The sequence below is a fragment of the Mytilus californianus genome, unplaced genomic scaffold (assembly GCF_021869535.1).
Source record: "Mytilus californianus isolate M0D057914Y unplaced genomic scaffold, xbMytCali1.0.p SCAF_2, whole genome shotgun sequence".
NCBI lineage: Eukaryota > Metazoa > Mollusca > Bivalvia > Mytilida > Mytilidae > Mytilus > Mytilus californianus.
Window position 1 is genome coordinate 106,772,369 of NW_026262668.1, and position 22,424 is coordinate 106,794,792.

Below are 22,424 nucleotides of genomic sequence, written 5' to 3' on the forward strand. Positions count from 1 at the left end.
GTTTGAATTAGGGATTGTCATAAAAAATTGTGCTGGTTTTATACCGTTATAAGGGAGACAACTTTAGTATTATCTCAGCTTAACATCTTTAAGAGAGGAGACTCATTTGGATTGGTCATTCTGTTTTATTTCTATTATTGTGTCCATTCTAAACTGTGTCCATTCTAAACTGTGTCCATTCTAAATATTTGTTGTGCATCCATCAATTACTTGTACACAAATTAAAGGTTGAATGAGGTCATGAAGTATGGTTTAGATAAACATTATATGTACATATAAGACTGACAGGTATATTTATATATTTATTTGGCGTCAGTTAGTTGCAGTACACAACTCATATCTTTAATTCTGTGTAATACTACAAATGGCCCATAGCTCTGGGAAGTTGTTATTTTGATATTCCAACATTTACATGAAATGTGTAATAATAATAATGAAGAATATTTGTAAATATTGTTTTGGAAAATGTTTTCCATTTAGACTATCACAAAATGAGGTGAGAAATATTTGATACTGAAGTTTCTTATGTTATTTTTTCTAAAAAAAAATAAGAAAAATGCAATAACATTGATTGATAGTAACAACTTTGCTTGATGAAAAATAACGCAGTTGATGAATGATTTGTATTATAAAATATTGCTGAAAATAGACTATTGAAAAAACTCTTCATAAATTATTTCGATGTTTAGCTGATATGTAGGGAATAAATATTTATTTTACTCATAACAGATAGATTTTAAAATGTTACTTATAATTAAAATTTTGAAAATATCATAGCTAGGTGTACTGATAGGAACTCTATAGCTCCCAAAAATAATTAACCTCATTAAAAGGAGGGCGGAGAAAAATCGTCTGATAGGCTATAAACACATACAAACATATTTATAATGATTAATATCACCATAGACGTATAATTAGAGAAATAACATATAGAAATTATAATTGAAAGAATTTTCTTGTCAAGGAAGAATTATTCATGTAATGTAACGATTTTGAATGTCCCTTCGGTATCTGTCGCCTCTCTTTGATCTGGAAAATGGACCTTAAATAGGATATTAGTTCTGTTCTCTCTCTTGCTGCAATTTTTTCTTCATATGATTTCATCAGTAATTAAGTCATATTAATCCAAGTACACTATGGAAAGACCCCTTTCCCCCTTTTCCTATACAATCCTTATGCCTCATAAAAAGTTTCCTGGGTATTCGTGACATCTTATGTGAAGGTCATAATTCTTTATGTACTATATCACATGGTTGGAAGTAAGATCAGATCATAAAGAGCCACTATAGGAAACATGCTGATTAGAGTCTCATACACTACCATGTATAAGCCACACAAGAATCTGTTGAGAAAAGCATAATACAGGTTTGGGCAAAATAACCACAGTTTAATTAATCTTAGAATCATATATAAAGACAATTAACAATGAAACAATAATATGTTCCTTTTGCACAAACAGTCTTTGAAAAATCTGTGGTACTCCAATAGAAACACAAAACTGCAATAACCACACAATAAAAATTAAAATCATGCACCCTAGTAGTCCAACAAACTTATATGCCAGAAAATTAATAATAGTTTTTTTAGAACAAATCATTGTCATTTGACAGTTTTTAGAAGTATGATAGTTTTGTATCAAAGGATTAGTTGGAAAGTTAATTTGAAATTGCTTTGGTTAAGGAGATTTCTATCATAGATTTACCTAAATCCTGCTTAGCTTCATTGTGACTTATTTGCGGTCTTTAAACTTTTTGAATTTTAATCACTGATGAATGTTCATAGTCAAGACCTTTTGCTGTTAGGTTTTCTTTATGGTATTAATTAACAGTGGTTTATAATTTAATGTTTTGCTGCTCATAATTGTCATGTCAATGAGACATTTATAACACATACCTTACCATAATGTAGAATGATTTCGTAATATATTCAGTTTGAATTAATGAAACAAAAGGGGGAACACTTGGGAAAAAATGTACAACACTTAATATTTATTATATACATGACAAGACTGACCATTGAATCATTTTTACTTGCAGGACCTCAGTGCGTTTGCTGTACCTTTGATGGATACAGGTGTGAAAGAAATGACACCAAGCAATGACTTGGCAGATGGAGATTTTAGACCACGGTCAGGGTCAACAGGATTACGAGGACTGTTTTCTAGAAAAAATAGACAGCGAAAACATTCAGGTGATTCAAATGCTAAAGAAACTGCACCAAGTACATCAAAAGTGCAAAATTTTTTAGATTCATTCAGACCTCGTGCAAAATCTGATCTTTCAGGAATTAAAAAACCAGGGAAAAAGGTGATTCCAACAGTAAAAATGGACGAGTCTATGGATGAATCAACTTTACGTGATGCTTTGACTAATATGCAAACGGATAAAACAGCACCAAATACTCCTATGGGACAAATTTTAGAAAAACAATTACTATCACCTACAAATAATGTTAAACAACGTCATCTCTCAGGGAATGAGCCTCGTGATAGTTTTATGTCACGGTTTAGACCGAGGTCAAATTCTGATTCCAAAGCCAAGTCCCCAAGGAAGATGCTTACAAAACAGGTAAGGAATTATTTTTCAATATGTCAGAGGAAAGGGAGTCATGTTTTGGAAGTTGTATTGTGAATATATTACAGAAAGAATGTTGGAAGAGTGGTCCCATTAACAAGAACAGATATTTTTATTATTTTTGAGAGATTTTTAGGTGGTGGATGGAGTATGGAAATAGTCAGATTCAAATACAAATATAAAGACATGTAATAAAATGTCAGATTGGCAGAAAACCAAAAAAGCCAGTTGAATTAAAAAACAAATCTATAATTTGGTGTGGCATAGTTGCAAGTAGCAGATTTGACTTTTATTAAACCATCGATTTAAGTTAGAATTTGTACATTGTGAAACTTCCCCTGATATGAACCAATACTAAATCAACCAAAATTTTGATCAAAAACTAAAACTGTGCATGGAAATGTTTAAATCGGTAAAAAAAATCCATCCATGTTTGTACAGTAGTTTTTATTTTCAAGGCCACTGATGATTGGGTTGATATGTAAACAATTTATTTTCGTTCAACATACCTGCTTCTGTGTTTTAAAGGCATATGTATTTTGGATGAATATAATGAAGTATTTCATTACAACAACCGAACTAATTCAATGTGATGACTTTATCAAAAAGTAAATATTATGGTGTTACATATCAGTGTGTACATGGTGGATTAATCAATATAAGGTTGACATTTGAATGATTACTTAGCTTGGACAAAATGATAAACAAATCTGATAAGCAATTAAGGATATAAGGCCAATACATTTAATTTTTTGGTTGGGAGAGGATTTTACAAATTATTTAATTTCATGATAGTCATGATCTGAGTAAAAATAAAATCTTACTTTCAGCTCAAATACTCTGAAGATGGATGAGAATCTATTTATTTGACATACATTTTAGCTCTTCCCATTTCAAGTGAAGGCCTCACAAATCATCGTTTTAGTTCAAATTAACTTAAAAAGGACAGTAAATGTGTTTTTTATACCCCACTGTCACTGGAGGGGGCATTAAGTGTTACCCTTGTCTGTATGTATGTCCCAAAATTGTATCTGTTCTCTAACTTAATTTGCCTCAACCAAATGTTATGAAACTTATACTTAAATGCTTATTGCCACAAAACACAGATCAAGTTCGAATTTGAGTGGCATCGCTTTTACCGTTCTCGAGTTATGTCCTTTATAATGTTGTATGTAAGCGGGGGCATAATCTGTGTCCCATCGACACATTCTCCATTCATTTTTGTTGAGCCTGCGACCTTTGTCGCAAAAGCGAGACATAGCGATCCTACATTCCGTTGGTGTCAGCGGCGGCAGCGTCCACAAATATTCACTCTGTTGTTAAAGCTTTTCAAATTTTCTAAAAACTATCCTGCATTTCAACCAAACTTGGACAGAAGCTTGTTTGTGATCATAAGATAGTATCCAGAAGTAAATTTTGTAAAAAAAAAAATCCTGTTTATCTGTATTTTACTCATAAATGGACTTAGTTTTTCTGCCAGTTAATATTACATTCACTCTGTGGTTAAAGTTTTTCAAATTTTAATAACTTTCTTAAACTATCCTAGATTTGTACCAAACTTGGACAGAAGCTTGTTTGTGATCATAAGATAGTATTCAAAAGTAAATTTTGTTAAAAAAAAAATCCTGTTTATCCGTATTTTACTTATAAATGGACTTAGTTTTTCTGCCAGTTAACATTACATTCACTCTGTGGTTAAAGCTTTCAAAATTTTAATAACTTTCTTAAACTATCCTGGATTTGTACCAAACTTGGACAGAAGCTTGTTTATGATCAAAAGCTAGTATCTAGAGGGAAATTTGGTAAAAATTTATTTCAGGTTTATCTGTATATTACTTATAAATGGACTTAGTTTTATTTCAGTAAACATTACGTACAGTCTGCAGTTAAAGTTTTTAAAACATTTATTAGATTCATAAACCTTCTTGGATTTTTACCAAACTTGAACAGAACTTCTTACGATCAAAAGATAGTATCTAGGGTAAAATTTAAAATAATTTTTTCCCCATTTTTGTTGAGCCTGCGACTGACTAACAGCAAAAGTAGGCGAGACACTGGGTTCCGCGGAACCCTTACAAATTTTTTTAAATTTTCTTCATCAATGCCTGTAGGTGAATATTATGATTATGTCTGTTTAATATGAAGATATGAAGATTTGGAAAATAAAATATCTAATTAGCAAGCACACTACCGTAAATATGAAAGCCTTTAAAAGTCTGTCATAAGGATATTTTATCATTTTTCTAAACTTGGACTTTTGAATGAGCACAGTATTAGTTGCATACATGGGAGTTCATGTACCAATAACTACAATATATTAGAAATAACCAAATAATACTTTATTACATAAGTCCGTATTATGATTTTAACTTTGATCATTTTTCAGTTTGCATCACTTATTCAGGTAAACGTTGTCCCTGATACACCTTGTGATTAAGATCAGCCATCAGTTATGAATTTGCACACATTCACTTTTAAAGAGTGCATTTTCCCAAAATTTGACCTAACATACAAACTTTGCTTTGATTGTATATATGTGAGAACACATTATTAACAAAAGAGCACCTACAATAGTCATTTGCACTTAACTATATTGAAAAAGACATAGTCCCTGTACAGAGGTGGATCTAGGATTTTCAAAGAGGAGGGGGGCTGATGGCCCCAATAGGAAATTAAGGAAGGGTCAGAATTCAGGGAAAAAAATTATTGCCCATTAATGAGGTAGCACTGCCTACTATATGTGTTATTTCGTAATGAAGTATTAGTCTCCAATAGAGATATAATAATATAACCAATATTTCAGTGACTTCTATGATGAACAAAGTTGCAAGGGTATAATGTTTTTGACCTGCCCATCATCATTTTGTTGAGTTTAATAAGCAAAATCTGAAATAAGGCACCATTTTTATTGGGGAGGGGATTTGTGAAAATTACCCATATTGATCGTGTTTGGGGGCATGGGGTATGTGAACTTGTTCACTAAAAGTTGAACTTTCATCTGAATTGCAACTTATATTTAGACCCGTTTCAAAATCATTGATAACAAAATGATTCTAAATTGTACAATTAAGTAATATACACCTTTCATGGTCAAGGTGAGCAAAACAATGTGATATTTTCCCCCAACCTCCTTTATAATCTCACACAGATAGACTACATATATTGTAACTTCACAGGCTAGACTTTATGTATTAACCTCCTCTAACCTAAAAACTATGTTTCAGATATATTTATACAGACTTCACAATTTTAAAAATTAAAGAAATATGAATTTTTGCTGTCCCATGATATTTATTTTTAGAAATTATATTAATCAAACACATATGATTCAGTGTCCTTCTTTGTAATGGACAAATTCAAATTATATTTAGTTGAGGATGTTAAATTAAGATGAAATTAAAAGTTGATGGATTTGTATTTCAGAACAGTACAGACAGCGCCACACCACCAGGCAGTCCTCGTAAGTATACCAGATGTCTATATTTACCTGTTAATATTTCTTACAGTGATGCTTCTCAACTGAGGCCATGGAAGCATATGATTCCACATAATTTCTTTAACCATAGATTTCTGGCAGATTAAAAAAAAAAGGGTGTGATGTTATGCAATGGTTGCCTTAGAGGATTACACTGGGTTTTAATTGTCGTTTTGAAGTACTTTTGGATACATTTTTTTGAGAGAGGGTATATAATATACTTATCAATATGTCAGTGAAAAGAATATAGAATAATTATTGTGCTAGATTACATTTTAATAGATATCAATTCTTCTAAAATCACGATTGTTATAGTAGACTCTCATAAAGAGCAAAATCAACATTTGTATATAGTGATTATAGTCATATGTAAAGGAAAATCCCATTTCTATAAATAACATTGAAATGACATCAGTAAACAAAGTGAATTGTGGGTAAAATTGAAGCTGACCTTGTAGGGTTAATAGTGCAGCAATACAATTTCTTTGGAATAAACAAAATATATTAGGATTAATCCTGGGTGCTCTCAAATCTGTGAGAATGAGGCGTAGAAGAAGTTCTGGAAAGAGTTTAGAAGGAGAGTCAAGTAGCAATGCAGGTTAGAATGAAAAAGATTATGTCTGACACAATTAAATATTATGATCATTTGCCACCTGACTTAATTATAACATACTATTTTTCATCATTTCAAGGAAGTAAAACTTGTAAACAACATAATGAAAGTTACTAGTTTACCTTCTTGTTCTGGCATGTAAATAGAAGTAGTACTAAAATGTTTCAGAATCATTGCACCTGTATCAGACCTCTGAATGTATCAAACATCATTAAAATTTTTGATACTTCTTGGCTTAAATTTTCTTTGCTTTTATTTTTTTTTAAGGCATGATATAATAGCAAATTTGTTATCCTCTTCTATCACTGGAAATTCTGTCTATAAATAGAATTTATGTATGAAGCAATCAATAATAATATATAAACAGTTTGAAAGCTTTTCTTACAAGGAGTGTCCCAACAGGGATGTTTTCAGAAAAAAACTTCCTGTCTTAAGAGTATTGAAACTAGTAAATCATGAATAAGAGGAAATCGAAGAATGAATTTTTTTTAATAATGTGAAATCAACTGAACATAAAAAGAATGGTTGATAAATGAATGTTTCATAACCATTGAGTTGTTTGATACAGGTTATCAATAGATCTGAAAGGAAAACATTGTGGTCATTACTGTATCATCATTTTACAAACTTTGTACATTTTCATGTCGCTCCTGAGTCTGTATTTCCATATCTCTTCAATTTGTTAAGAGAAAAATCACTTGGAAACCTTCTATGAAGAATCCTTAGTCTGCTTGGGGTACATGGTGGGTGATGTGTCATATTGGTCTTATTGCATCATGTGGGTAATAATTTTTTATTGGTTTCTAGGAAAGTACATTGTATTGTTTCTATTTTGAAAGAAACTTGGCAAAAGGAATGTCTGTAAGGTCTTGGATGAAAGGAGTAGACCCAGTAAGACCCCTTTTTGGCCCCAAAATATAGCAGTTTTACAAAATTGTTATAATGTAAATTTTTAGCTATTTATTGGAAAGAAGAATACTTCTGTTATATAAATATGGGCTGTTTTTGACAATACAATGCACATGTATCGGGTACTAGCATCATTAAGTCATGCTAAATTACTGAAATCTTCGAAATTTTAGCATTTTGGTTAATTTTTAGACGGTTTCCATCTGAAATGGAAGTGGCCGCATTTGTGTTCATTCTTAATATTTAAATGTAAGTTGTATTTGATGATAATGCATAACATATATAAAGGTTGAGAATGAACACGGATGCGGCCACTTTCATTTTTGACAAAAACCATCTGAAAAGTGACATATTATGGCATATTTGATAAATTTTTCATATTTAGGCTTGAATTTGAGCGTCTTTAATGACTAAATCAGTTCAAATCTTTCATATAAACTTATTGAATCAACTGAAGTAGACACTTAAGTGTTTAAAAAGTGTCCAAAATTTTTCATCAGACCAACCTGAATTTTGAGGCCAAAATCGGCCCTTACCAGTCCTACTCCTTTCTCATTTTGTTTTGGTAATAAGAAAAATATGGCTGCTTAGTATAGGTCTTTTGTTTTTTTAATTTTGAGGCTGCATCAAACTTAAATGAAATTTTTATTCGTTTATCCATACATGAATATAAACAAACCATTTTGCTGCAAAATTATATTAGCAGCACATACACTAGGCTGCAATGTATTACCCAAGGAAGTGACTCTACTTTGAATCTACAGGACTTCACATTGATTCTTGGAATGCGAATTTTATTCAGTTGAAATTCAATTTGGACTCTTTGACTAGAACAGATGGTATCAAATGAAGGAAATCATTTCCTCTGAGATTCACTCAATGTTTTATTTCCTCTGAGATTCACTCAATGTTTTATTTTATTTCCTCTGAGATTCACTCAATGTTTTATTTCCTCTGAGATTTGGTCAGTTTTTTAAATGAATTTGGAATCAAAAGTGCATCATTTCAAAAAGATCAAGTGTTACTATCTCTAGCAATTGTTTTTTGAAACTGCAAATCTTAAGCTTATATGCCCCTTTTCTCTTACTTTATAGACATCTTGTACAAATCCTTTTGCATTGTTACATAAATGAAACTCCCGCCTTTAACCCCTCAATCATAGCTATATAAATATAATGACAGTAGTCAGAGATCGATAGGATGCTGTATAAAGCTCATTACGACGGGATACCATTTAAAGTTTCTATTGCCACAAATATTCTTTTCACTGATAGTTTGAAACTATTTCAATTTAATGCGAGGGTTCACTGAAGAATGTTCCTATCATCCATCTTGAATCTATTACGTTTAAATAGTAAGGGGAATTCGTCTTAATTTGTTATAGTTCTACATGTATATAGTTTGTTGAGAAAAGTACTGATAAAATCTTGGACCATATTCACATAAAATTGTATAATTACTCTTTATTTTATAACCATTCAGAATTGAAGTATATTTTTATTTTATGTAAAATTGATGTAATCTTGTGATGTTTACAGGTAACGTTCTCAGGCTTACAATAGGAGGTATATACACATGTTCATTCATATATTTACTTTGTTTTGTTGGACTGTATCAAGGGGTTCAAAAGCAGGAAAATTTGTAAAATAAACAGCTTTTTAATTATTTTTCTTCTTGAATGGTGTACATGTTCTGTTATTTGTCAAGCATTTGATTGTTCCTAGATACAGTTTGACATTTGCATGATTACCCCATCCATATAATTGAACTATATAGAGATTTTATATGTTCTGCTGCAGGCCAATCCTAACATGGACATGTAGCTGACTAGGTAGTGCATACAACTAAACCTCATTACTTCCATCTTCCAGTACTCAGATGACAATTTATTGACACATGTACGTCCAGTGACCTTAACCTCCATGACATTTTCTGATAACCTCCATAGTCAATATCATATAAAACATTCACGGTAGGCTTTGATGTAATTTCTCCATTAATTTCTCCTGTAACATAATTTAAAAATACTCGAGTCAAAAATGGTAAGTAGAAAGACCTGATTCCTAAACTCCTGATTTATATTACCATACCATACAAAATGTCACATAACAATTACAAGTAGGGATTTTTTGTAAAAAGATGGTCCCTTCAGTTACATAGTTATTAATACAAATAGGTACAAGAAGCACTGTTCTTCCATTCCTATGGTGTATATTATGAATCATTGATATCTGACAAACACTTGAGAGAAACAACCATAGATCTACCACAAATGAGGTTTAATTGTTGTTGTACATGCTTTCCCCTCCTTGGTGACATGGAACATATTCAGATTTAACATTTAGGTGAATTTATATTTTTACTTTCTTCTTGGTGTTGATGCTCCAAACTTTTACTTTATGATACAGCTGTAAGCCAGTGGTTAGGTAGCATATAGCTTTCCCAGGTTAGAGAGATATGTTTTTGCCTATATTTTAGTTCAAGAAATATCCAAATTAGATAACTTAGAATCTTTTATACATTAGGCAAATATTCTTAAGATGTTTGTTATGCATCCAAGAAAATTCTTGTTAATAGAACAAAATGTCTGGTGCATGTCCAATAATTTGGGATTTTCAGTATATAATTGCAGTTAATAAGAAAGTTTAAGCTTTATATGTTAATACATGTAATCTCATTCTGACTGCACAATGCATTTCTGTACATGTTTATAATTTGTAATTGAGTTACTTCCCTTTGACTGTTATGTAAGTCTCAGAAATGTTTTTTTTTTAATCCTTTAAAAGGGGATACTGTTTGTGTGATTTACTGATCTTTTCATTTAATTAGCACCTGAACTATGTATTCCTCTAATGGATAGGAAAGAAGCAGAGGTGGATAGTTATTGTGTCTGACATTGGGTCTATAGCAAGCTAAGAATTTTTAGACTTTGTCACGAATGTCAAAAGATTTGCATTTTTGACACTAACTTTTTGTTATGTCAGTCCAGAAAAGTTGATTTGTCAGGACTGATAGAAGGAAGGCCAGGGAGTATAGAATATTTTGTTTTGTACACATTGATATCCTAAAATATCAGCCACAAGCCACAATGTGAATCTTTTTGGCGAGTGAGCCAGGAGAACAAACAAAAAAGCTTTACATTGTGTCAAGCGGCTGATAGATGGTGTCAAAAAATGCAATTTTATGACAAATGAGGCAAAGTCTAACAATTCTTGGAAGTATACTAGTCTCAACATAATTTTAAAAAAATATATTTTTAAAGACTTGTTCCTAGAATGAAGCAGCAAGTCTTTCAAACTTAGAACTTGCGTTAGAACTTGGGTTAATTCCAATGTATTTAATTAGTTTGTAGTTATCTATACTATTAAACGAGAAGACCTCATTTTGTGCGTCGCTTCTCTTCCTTCCACAATAAATTAATCATCATGCCTCTGTGTCCTATAGGTACCATGCATAGTCGCATTTGTCATCCTCGCTTATGATTATTTAGTTTAGGTTATTTGGGAGGAAAACAAAAATAAAGGTGTCCGGATATTGTTTCCGTCATCGGATGGACTTTTAAGTCATAGACTTCCGTTTAGGGCTGTTTTAAAATTACACATAATTTTCATAGGTACTTGGGGACAGGACAATTTTTTCGAGTTTTTCTGTATACTATGATCATACATATACTATAAAAAAGTGTATTTGCTATTTACTATCAATTCCAAGATTATCCACGGCGGTCACTGATATATTAGGGGCCTCGGTGGCCGAGTGGTCTAAGTAGTTACTACTGTAATACTAGCCAGTCAACACTGAGGTTGTGAGTTCGAACCCTGCTCGTGCAGGTGCACTCGACTCCAATCTTAATTGACTAGGATTGTCAGTTTTCCTATCGAAGGTAGGTTGTTTTCTCCGGGCACTCCGGCTTCCTCTACCAATAAAAACTGGCCGCCACGAAATAGCCCAAAAGCGGTGCTTAAAAGACCAAAAATCAAATCAAATCACTGATATATTATATAGAGAGTCTCTATATAATATATCAGTGGCCGCCGTGGATAGTAAACTTGGAATTGATAGTAAATAGCAAATACACTTTATTTAAAGTATATGTATGTTCATAGTATACAGAAAAACAGAAAACAAAAAATAACGGACTTTGAAAAAAAGGGGGAGGGCTAAAAAAAATTGTCCTGTCCCCAAGTATCGATGACTTTTGATACCTTTCCTGAAATTCTCCAGCCAAAAATCTTTTACAAAAATTCATCCTACAACAGTTTACATACTTTCAATTACGCTCTAATGCCCGCTATTTCGCGGGTGTGTTCTAGTATATGTAATGGACATAGAGAGTAATCCGTATGCTGCATTGGTGTTCAAGTGTTTATTCTGCAATTATTTAAAAACATAATTGGATTGGATTTGGTTGATAGTTAATATCTAGAGGGATTTTTAGATCAATACAGGATCAGGACCACCATTTAAGAAGTGTTGAATTAGGTGACAGTGATTGTATGACAGTTTAGAAATTAATTTCTTTTTAAGAATAGTTCTGTGAAAGTGAAATTCAAGTGCTTCATTAACAAAGCTTGTCTATAGCAAGTATTTCTTATCATTTATTTTATTATTTTTAATTGTCTATTTTATTATTATATTATGTTGTAATATAGCTGTATGAAACAGTAGTAATACTGGTCAATTTGAGTTGTGGGTTATTGATCCAAGTAATGAGAATTTAGTTATTGCCGATTACCTAATGGTCAGAAACACCTGTCCATTAGTGTGTCATGGCAACAGAACAAGGTTAGTCATTATTTTTGTGAAATTCTGTAACTTACCATACTGTGTCAGGATTTCAGTGGTTGATAATGTCTTAGGAATTTACTACATTATCTAATGAATGATGGACATTTTTGTTGTAACCTGTCAGTATACTCACCACATACACTTAATTAGTTGTTTCTTGCTGACTTCAATAATATGTTGACTTGTGATCCAGGATTTCACATCCTATAATGACTTATTCTATAATACATCATGACAAAACCATGGTGTCTTGATTTCACAAATAAACATGTGTAATTATGCTTGTCCAAAGTCTGGAACAACAGTGGTTATCCACAGTCATATTTTAGAGTTTTTGGTCTTGTCAGAAGATGGTTCAGAGTTTTTGGTCTTGTCAGAAGATGGTTCAGTGTTTTTGGTCTTATAAGAAGTTGGTTGTGCTTTTGGTAAACATGTAGTAACAAATTGGTTCTATCCTTATTTATATCTATCACATGTAATTGAGCTTGTTCTTAGTCTGGAACTTCATCAGTCTTCAGTTATATTTTAGGGCTTTTGGTCTTATAAGAAGTTGGTTCAGTGTTTGTGGTCTTTTCAAACCCCGCCACATTCTGTATGTGCCTGTCCCGAGTCAGGAGCCTGTAATTCAGTGATTGTTGTTTGTTGCTGTTTATCATGTTTGTTTTTCGTTCATTATTTAGTACATAGATCAGTCTGTTAGGTTTCTCATTTGAATTGTTTAACATTTGTCATTTCAAGGCCTTTTATAGCTGACTATGCGATATGGGTTTTGCTCATTGTTGAAAACCGTACAGTGGTGCCACTGACCAATAGCTGTTAACTTATGTCATTTGGTCTCTGGTGGAGAGTTGTCTCATTGGCAATTATACCACATCTTCTTATTTTTATATTATAAGAAGTTGGTTCAGTGTTTTGGTCTTGTAAGAAGTTGGTTCAGTGTTTTTGGTCTTACAAGAAGTTGGTGCAGTTTTTCTGGTCTTACAAGAAGATAGTTCAGTGTTTTTGGTCTATAAGAAGTTGGTTCAGTGTTTTTGGTCTTACAAGAAGATGGTTCCGTGTTTTTGGTCTTATAAGAAGTTGGTTCAATGTTTTTGGTCTTATAAGAAGTTGGTTCAGTGTTTGTGGTCTTACAAGAAGATGGTTCAGTGTTTTTGGTCTTATAAGAAGATGGTTCAGTGTTTTTGGCCTTATAAGAAGTTGGTTCAGTGTTTTTGGTCTTACAAGAAGGTGGTTCAGTGATTTTGGTCCAGAAAAAGTTTGTTCTGTCACATGTAATTCTTCTTGTCCAAAGTCTTGAACCTCATTTGTCTTACAAGAAGTTGGTTCAGTGTTTGTGGTCTTACAAGAAGTTGGTTCAGTGTTTTTGGTCTTATAAGAAGATGGTTCAGTGTTTTTGGTCTTAAAAGAAGATGGTTCAGTGTTTTTGGTCTTACAAGAAGATGGTTCTGTGTTTTTGGTCTTACAAGAAGATGGTTCAGTGTTTTTGGTCTTACAAGAAGATGGTTCAGGGTTTTTGGTCTTATTAGAAGATGGTTCACTGTTTTTGGTCCAGAAAAAGTTTGTTCTGTCACATGTAATTCTTCTTGTCCAAAGTCTTGAACCTCATTTGTCTTACAAGAAGTTGGTTCAGTATCTCATAAAATATCTAGATGTCGTAGCATGATTGGCTAAATGGGTTTATCATTGTTTAGCTGAAGACTTTTGGAGGATCACCACCTTCATTAAATGAAAACAAATTTCAGTCAACTGTATATTTTTTTTAGTAATAAGAGTATGTAACAAAACAGGGCTTTTATAGCTTGATTTGAGGTTCTAAGGGTTGGTCTATTTTCATTGATATCAAATTTCATTGAATGAGGAGAAATTGTATTTACATTGATGTTTGATTTTGTGGTTTTTGTCTCGACTTGACGGAGTCAAAAAGCGAGACATAGGAATGCTGTTTCCGGCAGCGACGGCGGCGGCGTCAACAATGTATTAGTTTGTGATTAGGCACATCTCATTACCATGGAGATTATTTGGCCCCGCCCCCTCAGTCAAGGTCTATTGACTTTGAAACTTTGCTTTGTTTACATGTATTAGTTTGTGATTAGGTCAGTTTATGGGGAACCACAAGTGGTAGGTCAATGATATTTGGTATGCAGTTGTATAAGCATTGGCATATCTCATTTCCATGGAGATTATTTGGCCCTGCCCCTTCATTCATGGTCTATTGACTTTGAAAATTTTGCTTAGTTTTCATGTATTAGTTTGTGATTAGGTCAGTTTAAGGGGAACCGTTAGTGGTAGGTCAATGATAATTGGTATGCAGTTGTATAAGCATTAGCACATCTCATTTCCATGGAGAATATTTGGTCCTTACCCCTCAGTCATGGTCTAATGACTTTGAAACTTTTGCTTAGTTTACATGTATTAGTTTGTGATAGGTCAGTTTAAGATGAACCACTTATGTTAAGTCAATGATATTCGGTATGCAAATGTAGTGGCATTTGCAAGTTTCATTTCCATGGAGATTATATAACCCCACCCCCTAATTATGATTCATTGACTTTGAAACTTTTACATAGTTGACAAGTTAATGTTTGTGTTAAGGTTTATTTAAAGGAAACGACTTATGAAAAGTCAATGGTATTTGGTTTGCAGTTGTATTAGCATTGGCACATCATTGTTTAGCCCTGTACCTTCAGTCATGATTCATTGACGTTGAATATTTGCATAACTTACATGTTAAAGTATTGCTTTTTTAATTTCAACATTTGCATTATCAAAATAACAAATAGGCGAGACATATATCTCTGTGTTAACAGTTTATGCCAAAGTTTGCATAAAAGTGTATGAAAAAATTGAATTTGTGGTTTACCAATGAAATCCATGAAAATTGGTATCCAATACATAATAATGAATCCACAGTATTGGATTTGCTCATTGTTGAAGGCTGTAAGGCAAACTATAGTTGCTAGCATCTATGCATTTGGTCTCTGGTGGATAGTTGTCTCATTGGCAATTATTCCACATCATCTTATGTTATATTCCCAACTGGTATCATCACTGGATAACAAGGTATGAAATCTACTAAACATGTCATTGACGAAGTTGGGTCTTATATGTATAGTATTCTTGGGCATCTGACAAATAACACTTCTTTCCTGAACTCTTACTTAAAAGTACAATGCAGTGGTGGAGGAAAGCATCACGCATAGTGTACTCTAAGGGCAATCAGGAGAACTGCTGAAACAGGTGACTTCTTTATTTCACTACTTTTCTAATGAAATTGTAAAAGGATGATCAATTTGAGAATTTCTCTAATAAAGTCGAATCTCGTTATGTCGAAGTCGGAGGAACCGGACAAAAGTAATCGACAAAAAATGCTTGTTTGGGTGATATATGATTTCTTTTTAATATATGGAAATCACTGCAAAAGTGGATTTCTTTAGTTAAAGATTTAAACTGAAGTGGCAATGGGAAACCAAAATGACAAAATATATAAGCATTGATTAACATGACTTACACAGAAAATCAAGGAGGCATTCTTTTATTATTTGAGCAGGTAATTATAGAATCATTCATTCATTTCTTAAGGTCCAATGACTGTTGTGTTTGATACCAATCAGACTGCAAGGCATTGTATCTAAATACATAAATTGAATTGTCTCCCTTTAGCTTGTAAATTTTTTTGATGTGATTAGGAAGTACATGACATGTCATTAATTCTGTATGTTTGCTGTCATGGTATATCATCAGTAGCTGTGGAGGTCTCCTGAGGACAACCAACTGCACAATTTTCAAATGACAGATCATTTGAAATTGATTGGCTTCTGTTTCAAAAAATTATTTTCTGAATATGCTTTTTTCGAAGATTGGATTAGAAAAAAATGAAAACAGAATTTAAGAATAGCTATTCCTTCAAGAGGTTTGAAGATCATAGCAGAAAAACAAGGACTAAAAATTATTCAAATTAATGCTTATGATAAATAATATCAATCTGATTGAAAGCCTTTGACTTTTGTAATGATTAAGGTGCATTTAAGGAAAGAATAAACCTTTCTAAATATCCCACATCCCATGATATTTTAGCTCACCTGGCCCAGAGAGCCATAGTGAGCTGTTGGCAACTATCATCTATCTGTCTATTGATGCTTTACATTTTCATTTTGGTATCTGAAATAGCAAGGCTATATGGAATCAATGATACATAATATGTCCATTTTTAGTCCTGATGGAGCTCAATATCTTAGTTCATCCTTGCCTCAGTGATGTTTGGTTACTCTCATCAAGTAATATATTCCTTGTTAGTTTATCCACCTTACAGGGATGTTTGGAGACTTTCACTAACTAACATGTTCAATTATTGTTCATATCTCCTCAGTGATGTTTTGTTACGCTCACCTGGTAATATTTACCCTTCTTAGAACAATCCTCCTCCAGTGTTGTTTGGATACTTTACCAGTTAATTATATACCTAATTTTAGGTAATTCAAGGTGATTATTGGCTAATCTACACTAGGTAATATCTCTTACTTCTTTCCTGCTCCTGTAATGTCTTAACTATCTACCGGTACACCAGGTAATATCTCTTACTTCTTTCCTGCTCCTGTAATGTCTTAACTATCTACACCAGGTAATAGCTCTTACTTCTTTCCTGCTCCTATAATGTCTTGGCTAATCTACACTAGGTAATATCTCTTACTTCTTTCCTGCTCCTGTAATGTCTTGGCTAATCTACACTAGGTAATATCTCTTACTTCTTTCCTGCTCCTGTAATGTCTTGGCTATCTACACTAGGTAATATCTCTGACTTCTTTCCTGCTCCTGTAATGTCTTAACTATCTACACCAGGTAATATCTCTTACTTCTTTCCTGCTCCTATAATGTCTTGGCTAATCTACACTAGGTAATATCTCTTACTTCTTTCCTGCTCCTGTAATGTCTTGGCTAATCTACACTAGGTAATATCTCTTACTTCTTTCCTGCTCCTGTAATGTCTTGGCTATCTACACCAGGTAATATCTCTGACTTCTTTCCTGCTCCTGTAATGTCTTGGCTATCTACACCAGGTAATATCTCTTACTTCTTTCCTGCTCCTGTAATGTCTTGGCTTTCCTTGCCAGGTAATATCTCTCACTTTTTTCCTGCTCCTGTCAAAATTGCTTGGCTTTCTGCACCAGGTAATATCTTTCAGTTTTTCCTGCTTCTGTCAAAATTGCTTGGCTTTCCTAGCCAGGTAATATCTCTTAGTTCTTTCCTGCTCCTGTCTTGTCTTGACTTTTCTTGCCATGTAATGTCTCTTAGTTCTTTCCTGCTCCTGTTATGTCTTGGCTTTATCACCAAGTAATATCTATTAGTTCTTTCCTGCTCCTGTCATGTCTTGGCTTTCCTCGCCAGGTAATATCTCTTACATCTTTCCTGCTCCTGTAATTTCTTGGCTTTCCTCACTGCTCCTGCCATGTCTTCTTTGCTTTCCTCACTGCTCCTGTCATGTCTTGGCTTTCCTTTCTGCTCCTACCATGTCTTGGCTTTACTTGCCAGGTAATAAATGTCCATTTTTGCTTATTCCTTCTCAAATAATGTTTTTGAAATTCTTTCCAGGAGATATGTCCTCTAGTTTTGGTTACCCTCTTTAGGTTAAACATAATGAAGACATATGTCATGGGGTCACCTTCATTGTCAGTTTTATGTAGATATAATTACTTATTAAATATCTTCCTTATTTATTACTACTACATGTAATATGACAAGTACTTTTACAACTTCTGTCTTCATTCATTTATTATTTTGTTGTAAGTTTATTTTCATCATTATTCTACTAAAATAAATGAATGAGACTGTACCATATAGGCAATCATTCCATAACTTGGAAAACAAAGATCACTGTGGCAAAAGAAAAAGACAATGGTCAACAAAACACTAAAGAGTGACCAAAATAAAACTTAAACAAAATGGGTCACTGAAAGAGTCAGCAGTTCCAAACACAAGTGACCCTTCCGTGTTTTTCCTTTTATTTTTTTTATTGAGTCATATCCAGTGTTTTAAGGCATCATACAATAAAGGATTGGTAAATGCTTCATGTCTGACCTTGAGACATCACCAAGTTCATCAAATATTGGTACATGTTTATTCTCTAACCCTTAGACTTGACATAATGTTTAGTCTGAAATGATAATAGGTTCAGTCTTGCCTGTTAACAGTATAGATACCTCAGACACCGAAAAATACTAAGCACTATAGCAAAAGAAATATGAATCCCTTTGAAACAAAATTAGAAGGCACAAAAGCACAGACTTCTTAGATTGTAATTTGTAATTACAGTTTACCAGTAGCAGTATAGACCGAATTTAATTTGATGCATCACATGAGCATGTTATTTCAATTTATCATATCTACATTTGTCTGTCAATTTTTGTTTTTAGTCAACAATGTATTTTTTCGTGGCTTACCTTGACCTTAAGAATTTACAACTTTGATTAAAAACAGTAACAAGCCCATAAACATGACCAATAGAAGTGATTTCTGTTGCTAAGTCGCCAGACTTATGGTATGTACATTGGTACACAATGAAAAGAGATGACTTTTTCTTTCTACAGCTTAAAAACAGTGGTTTCATGTAGGAATTACTATGTAAAAAAAGGTCTTTTCAGACGATTTTTTTTTAATATTTAAACATATAAATGAAAAAATATTTTTTCATATCTCCCCTTTTTCCTTAAAAGGAGGGAGAACAACTGAATATGATTCAGATTTTATTCTTCTCAAGGAGAATTGTCATCTCGGGATTGAGTAATCTCAAACTTCACATAACCAAATTCATTATCTTTTTCAACTGAACATGCTGAAAGAGTGAAAATGTCAGATTGTCTGTTGGAAGCCCCCAAATTACAATATTGTTCAGCATTTGTTGCAATGCATTGAAATTTTTTTTTAAATTATACCTTTTTTCAGTGGCAACATGAAATAGGAAAACTATATTGGAAAAATAGGTCAATAAAACCAGGGCTGGAATATTGTAGTCTATTTAGTTGCTGCAGATGATTTTGAACTCAATTCTTTTCATTTTTGCCTGACAAATGAAGCATCTTTTTGCACTGATCTGTTAAGAAACCCCTTCCAGAGCCTCAATAAATTACCGTTCAGTTCTTTCTCCAGTGTTGTTATGATCTAAATTTAGAAATCAGTATGTCATTTTAAAAATAGGTTTTACAGTTTAAATGTAACAAGATGAATTAAAATTTGAGCACAAGAGCTTGCAGAAGTGAGACATCTTGGTCTTTGTTGGCTTTTAGAACATACTTGGTTGGTCACATGATTTGCTAACCGAGAAATAAGATTGCTTAGGTCAAGGACATTTAAAAACAGTTGATAACCGGAGCATGTGCTCAAGATGAAAACAACAACATTGGAACTTTTGGTTAAAGATTTAATTTGATTATTTACCAATTTATTACATCGTTAATTGATTCCGAAAAATTAATTATCTGATTGCAGAAGTGTGTCAGAAAGACTTATTGACAAGCTGTGTATTGATAAATTTGTTTCCACTTTGAAAGGAGTTGCTGGATTTTTTTTTATTAAAGGTTAAATTTTGCCTGAATACGTTTACTTGCAAAAATGAGCAAGAAGAGGAAATTAAGTTTAAGACTAAAAATAAGTGAGTATACATGTATTTGTGAATCAATTATATTGACAAGTTTGTGAAATAACGTTTTAAAACATTTGCTTAATTTATATGACCATAAAAGTTTGCAACAGAAGTAGGTCATCTGTGACCAATAATCATAAAAATTGAACTGGTTATAAGTTAAAGGTTTTCATACAAATGTTCAAGTTGATAGATTAGATACATTTACTTGCTGAATGGTGCATTTTCTTGTCAGCATTTCATATAAAGAGTGTATTTACGTAAAACAGTTAATGTTGTATGTGCATACATATTATTACTTTTACATCATCATTGTGATTCCTTTAAGGAGTAATTTTTCTTAATTTCCAGCAATATATTTTTAGATGCACCTCTTTTCTCCAATGACATTATTAAAATCATCTTTGAACTATATGAACATGAAGTGGTTTCCAGTACATTATGTCCCTTCGTCCATCACACTTCTGCTTTCTGGATGGTTTTAAAGTACAGCTTGACCTTATTTTTTTAAATCTGTACACATTTTCATGAGCCATAAAAATTTACAGGTCAAGTTTGAAATTGAAGGTTTTGATATTTACCTTTCAAGAGTTGTGCCCTTGGTTTTCTGAAAAATGGGAATTTTTTTTTCAGGTTCTGGATGATAATTTAACATGACAAAATCTATTAAGATTTTTACACAATTTCATGCTCTGTTTTATTATACGACCACAAAAATTCTTGCGGTCGTATATTGGTATGACGTCGTAGGCGTCGTCGTCTTCGTCTGAAGACACATTGGTTTTCGCACAATGTAACTTTAGTTTAAGAGAATGGATCTCTATGAAATTTTACCAGAAGGTTCAATACCACAAATGGAAGGTTGGGATTGATTTTGGGGGTTATGGTGGAACCACAGTTGAGGAATTAGGGGCCAAAAATAAGCATTTTTCTAGTTTCCAGACAATAACTTGTGGAACGGTGTATGGATATCTCTGAAATTGTACCACAAGTTTCCATACCACAAAGGGATGGTTAGGATTTGCTTACGGGGGGTTATGGCTCAAACCATTTAGGAATGAGGGGCAAAAAAGGGGGAAAACAAGGGTGTCCTGGTTAATGGACAAATACTTTAGTACAATTATAATTTAAAGCAGTGTAAGGGAGGTAATTCAAATACATCATTTGAATTACCTCCCTTACACTGCTTTTAAATTATGTATAAAGTAATGGTTAATGAACAATTAAGACAATTTAAAAGCAGTGTAAGGGAGGTAATCCAAATACAATGTGTTGATAACCTCCCTTACACTGCTTTTAAATTATGTTTAAAGAAATGCATATTTATGAAGGAAGACCAGTAAAAATATCTGCAAATGTTGCATCTTTTTTTTTTTTACAAAAAAATCCATATGAAGGATTTGACACCTTATTTTAAATTATAAAATAGATTAAGTTAGCACTACGGTAAATTTAAATGGGTAATTATGGTTGCAAACTCCATTGGAAATTTGAATTGAGATTATGACCATATCTTGAGGGAAAGAATTTTTTGGGGGGAAAAAGGGGGGGGGGAGTAAAAAGAAATTGTGGGGGGGGCAATTTTTTCTCATTTCAGATTTCAGAAATTAAAAATAAAAATTCTTCAAATATTATTTTTTTTGCAAAAAGAAAGTGTGTGGGAAAAGGGGGGGAGGGGTTAATACGCAACAGCATAGTGTATTGCACAAAAGCAAAAAAAAAAGGGGGGGTAAATTTTTTTTTTTTTTTTTTTGTTGGGGGAGGGGGGATCAATTCGCAACAGCAAAGTGTATTGCACAGAAGCAAAAAATTGAATATAAATTCAAATCATATAACCAATTCTAAGTTCTTTGACTACAGTTATTCTGTGTCAGAAACCTTTTATGTGTCAAATATTTAATTACAATCCAAATTCAGACCTGTATCAAGCGCGAATATTGCGTCCATTATTGCCCCAACTGTTCAAGGTTGGACCACTGCGGTCGTATCCAGCTGTGCTCCGCGAAGCAATTTATTTCATATTAAAACGGATTTCTAAAAGTCTAGAAAAACCAGATTAAGAAGCCCAGAATCTGCTGCAGAGGTAAAGATACATGTAAATTATTGATTGGATGTTAATGTTTTATGCAATTTAGGTTGAAAATTAAATACTAATGTATTTTTATGCCCCCGTGACAAAATGATTAGGGGCATATTAATTTACCCCTGTCCGTCCGGATTAAGATACATTGCTTGTCCGGCTATCTCCTCCTACAGTTTTGGAGGTACAACTTTAATATTTTGTAGGATGTTCATACACATAATGAAGGTGTGCATGGCCACAGGTTTTTTGTTTTTTTTTTCAAATATTCTGAAAATGACAGGTAGTTGGACTTAGTCATTTTTTTTGTACTAGCTGCATAAAGAGATCATGGTTTGTCCGGCTATCTCCTC

General features: G+C 32.9%; 1 protein-coding gene and 1 long non-coding RNA gene across 9 annotated transcripts in view; one reads left to right on the top strand and one right to left on the bottom strand.

The window, feature by feature from the left end:
- The window catches only part of LOC127728517 (5'-AMP-activated protein kinase subunit gamma-1-like), a 243,756-nt gene that overhangs the window by 177,659 nt on the left and 43,673 nt on the right, over nucleotides 1–22,424 (top strand). For 5 of the 6 annotated variants that reach the window (XM_052235932.1, XM_052235928.1, XM_052235931.1 and 2 more), the window contains 3 exons: nucleotides 2,037–2,567; nucleotides 4,960–4,977; nucleotides 5,997–6,033. In XM_052235932.1, the coding sequence (XP_052091892.1) occupies nucleotides 2,037–2,567; nucleotides 4,960–4,977; nucleotides 5,997–6,033 (586 nt within the window). The remainder of the gene's footprint in view (nucleotides 1–2,036; nucleotides 2,568–4,959; nucleotides 4,978–5,996; nucleotides 6,034–22,424) is intronic. The other variant, XM_052235929.1, reaches the window with a different exon arrangement.
- Nucleotides 21,722–22,424, bottom strand: part of LOC127728552 (uncharacterized) — a 150,608-nt gene continuing 149,905 nt past the window's right edge. For all 3 annotated transcript variants that reach the window (XR_007994173.1, XR_007994172.1, XR_007994171.1), the window contains one exon: nucleotides 21,722–21,910. This is a non-coding gene — a long non-coding RNA (uncharacterized LOC127728552). The remainder of the gene's footprint in view (nucleotides 21,911–22,424) is intronic.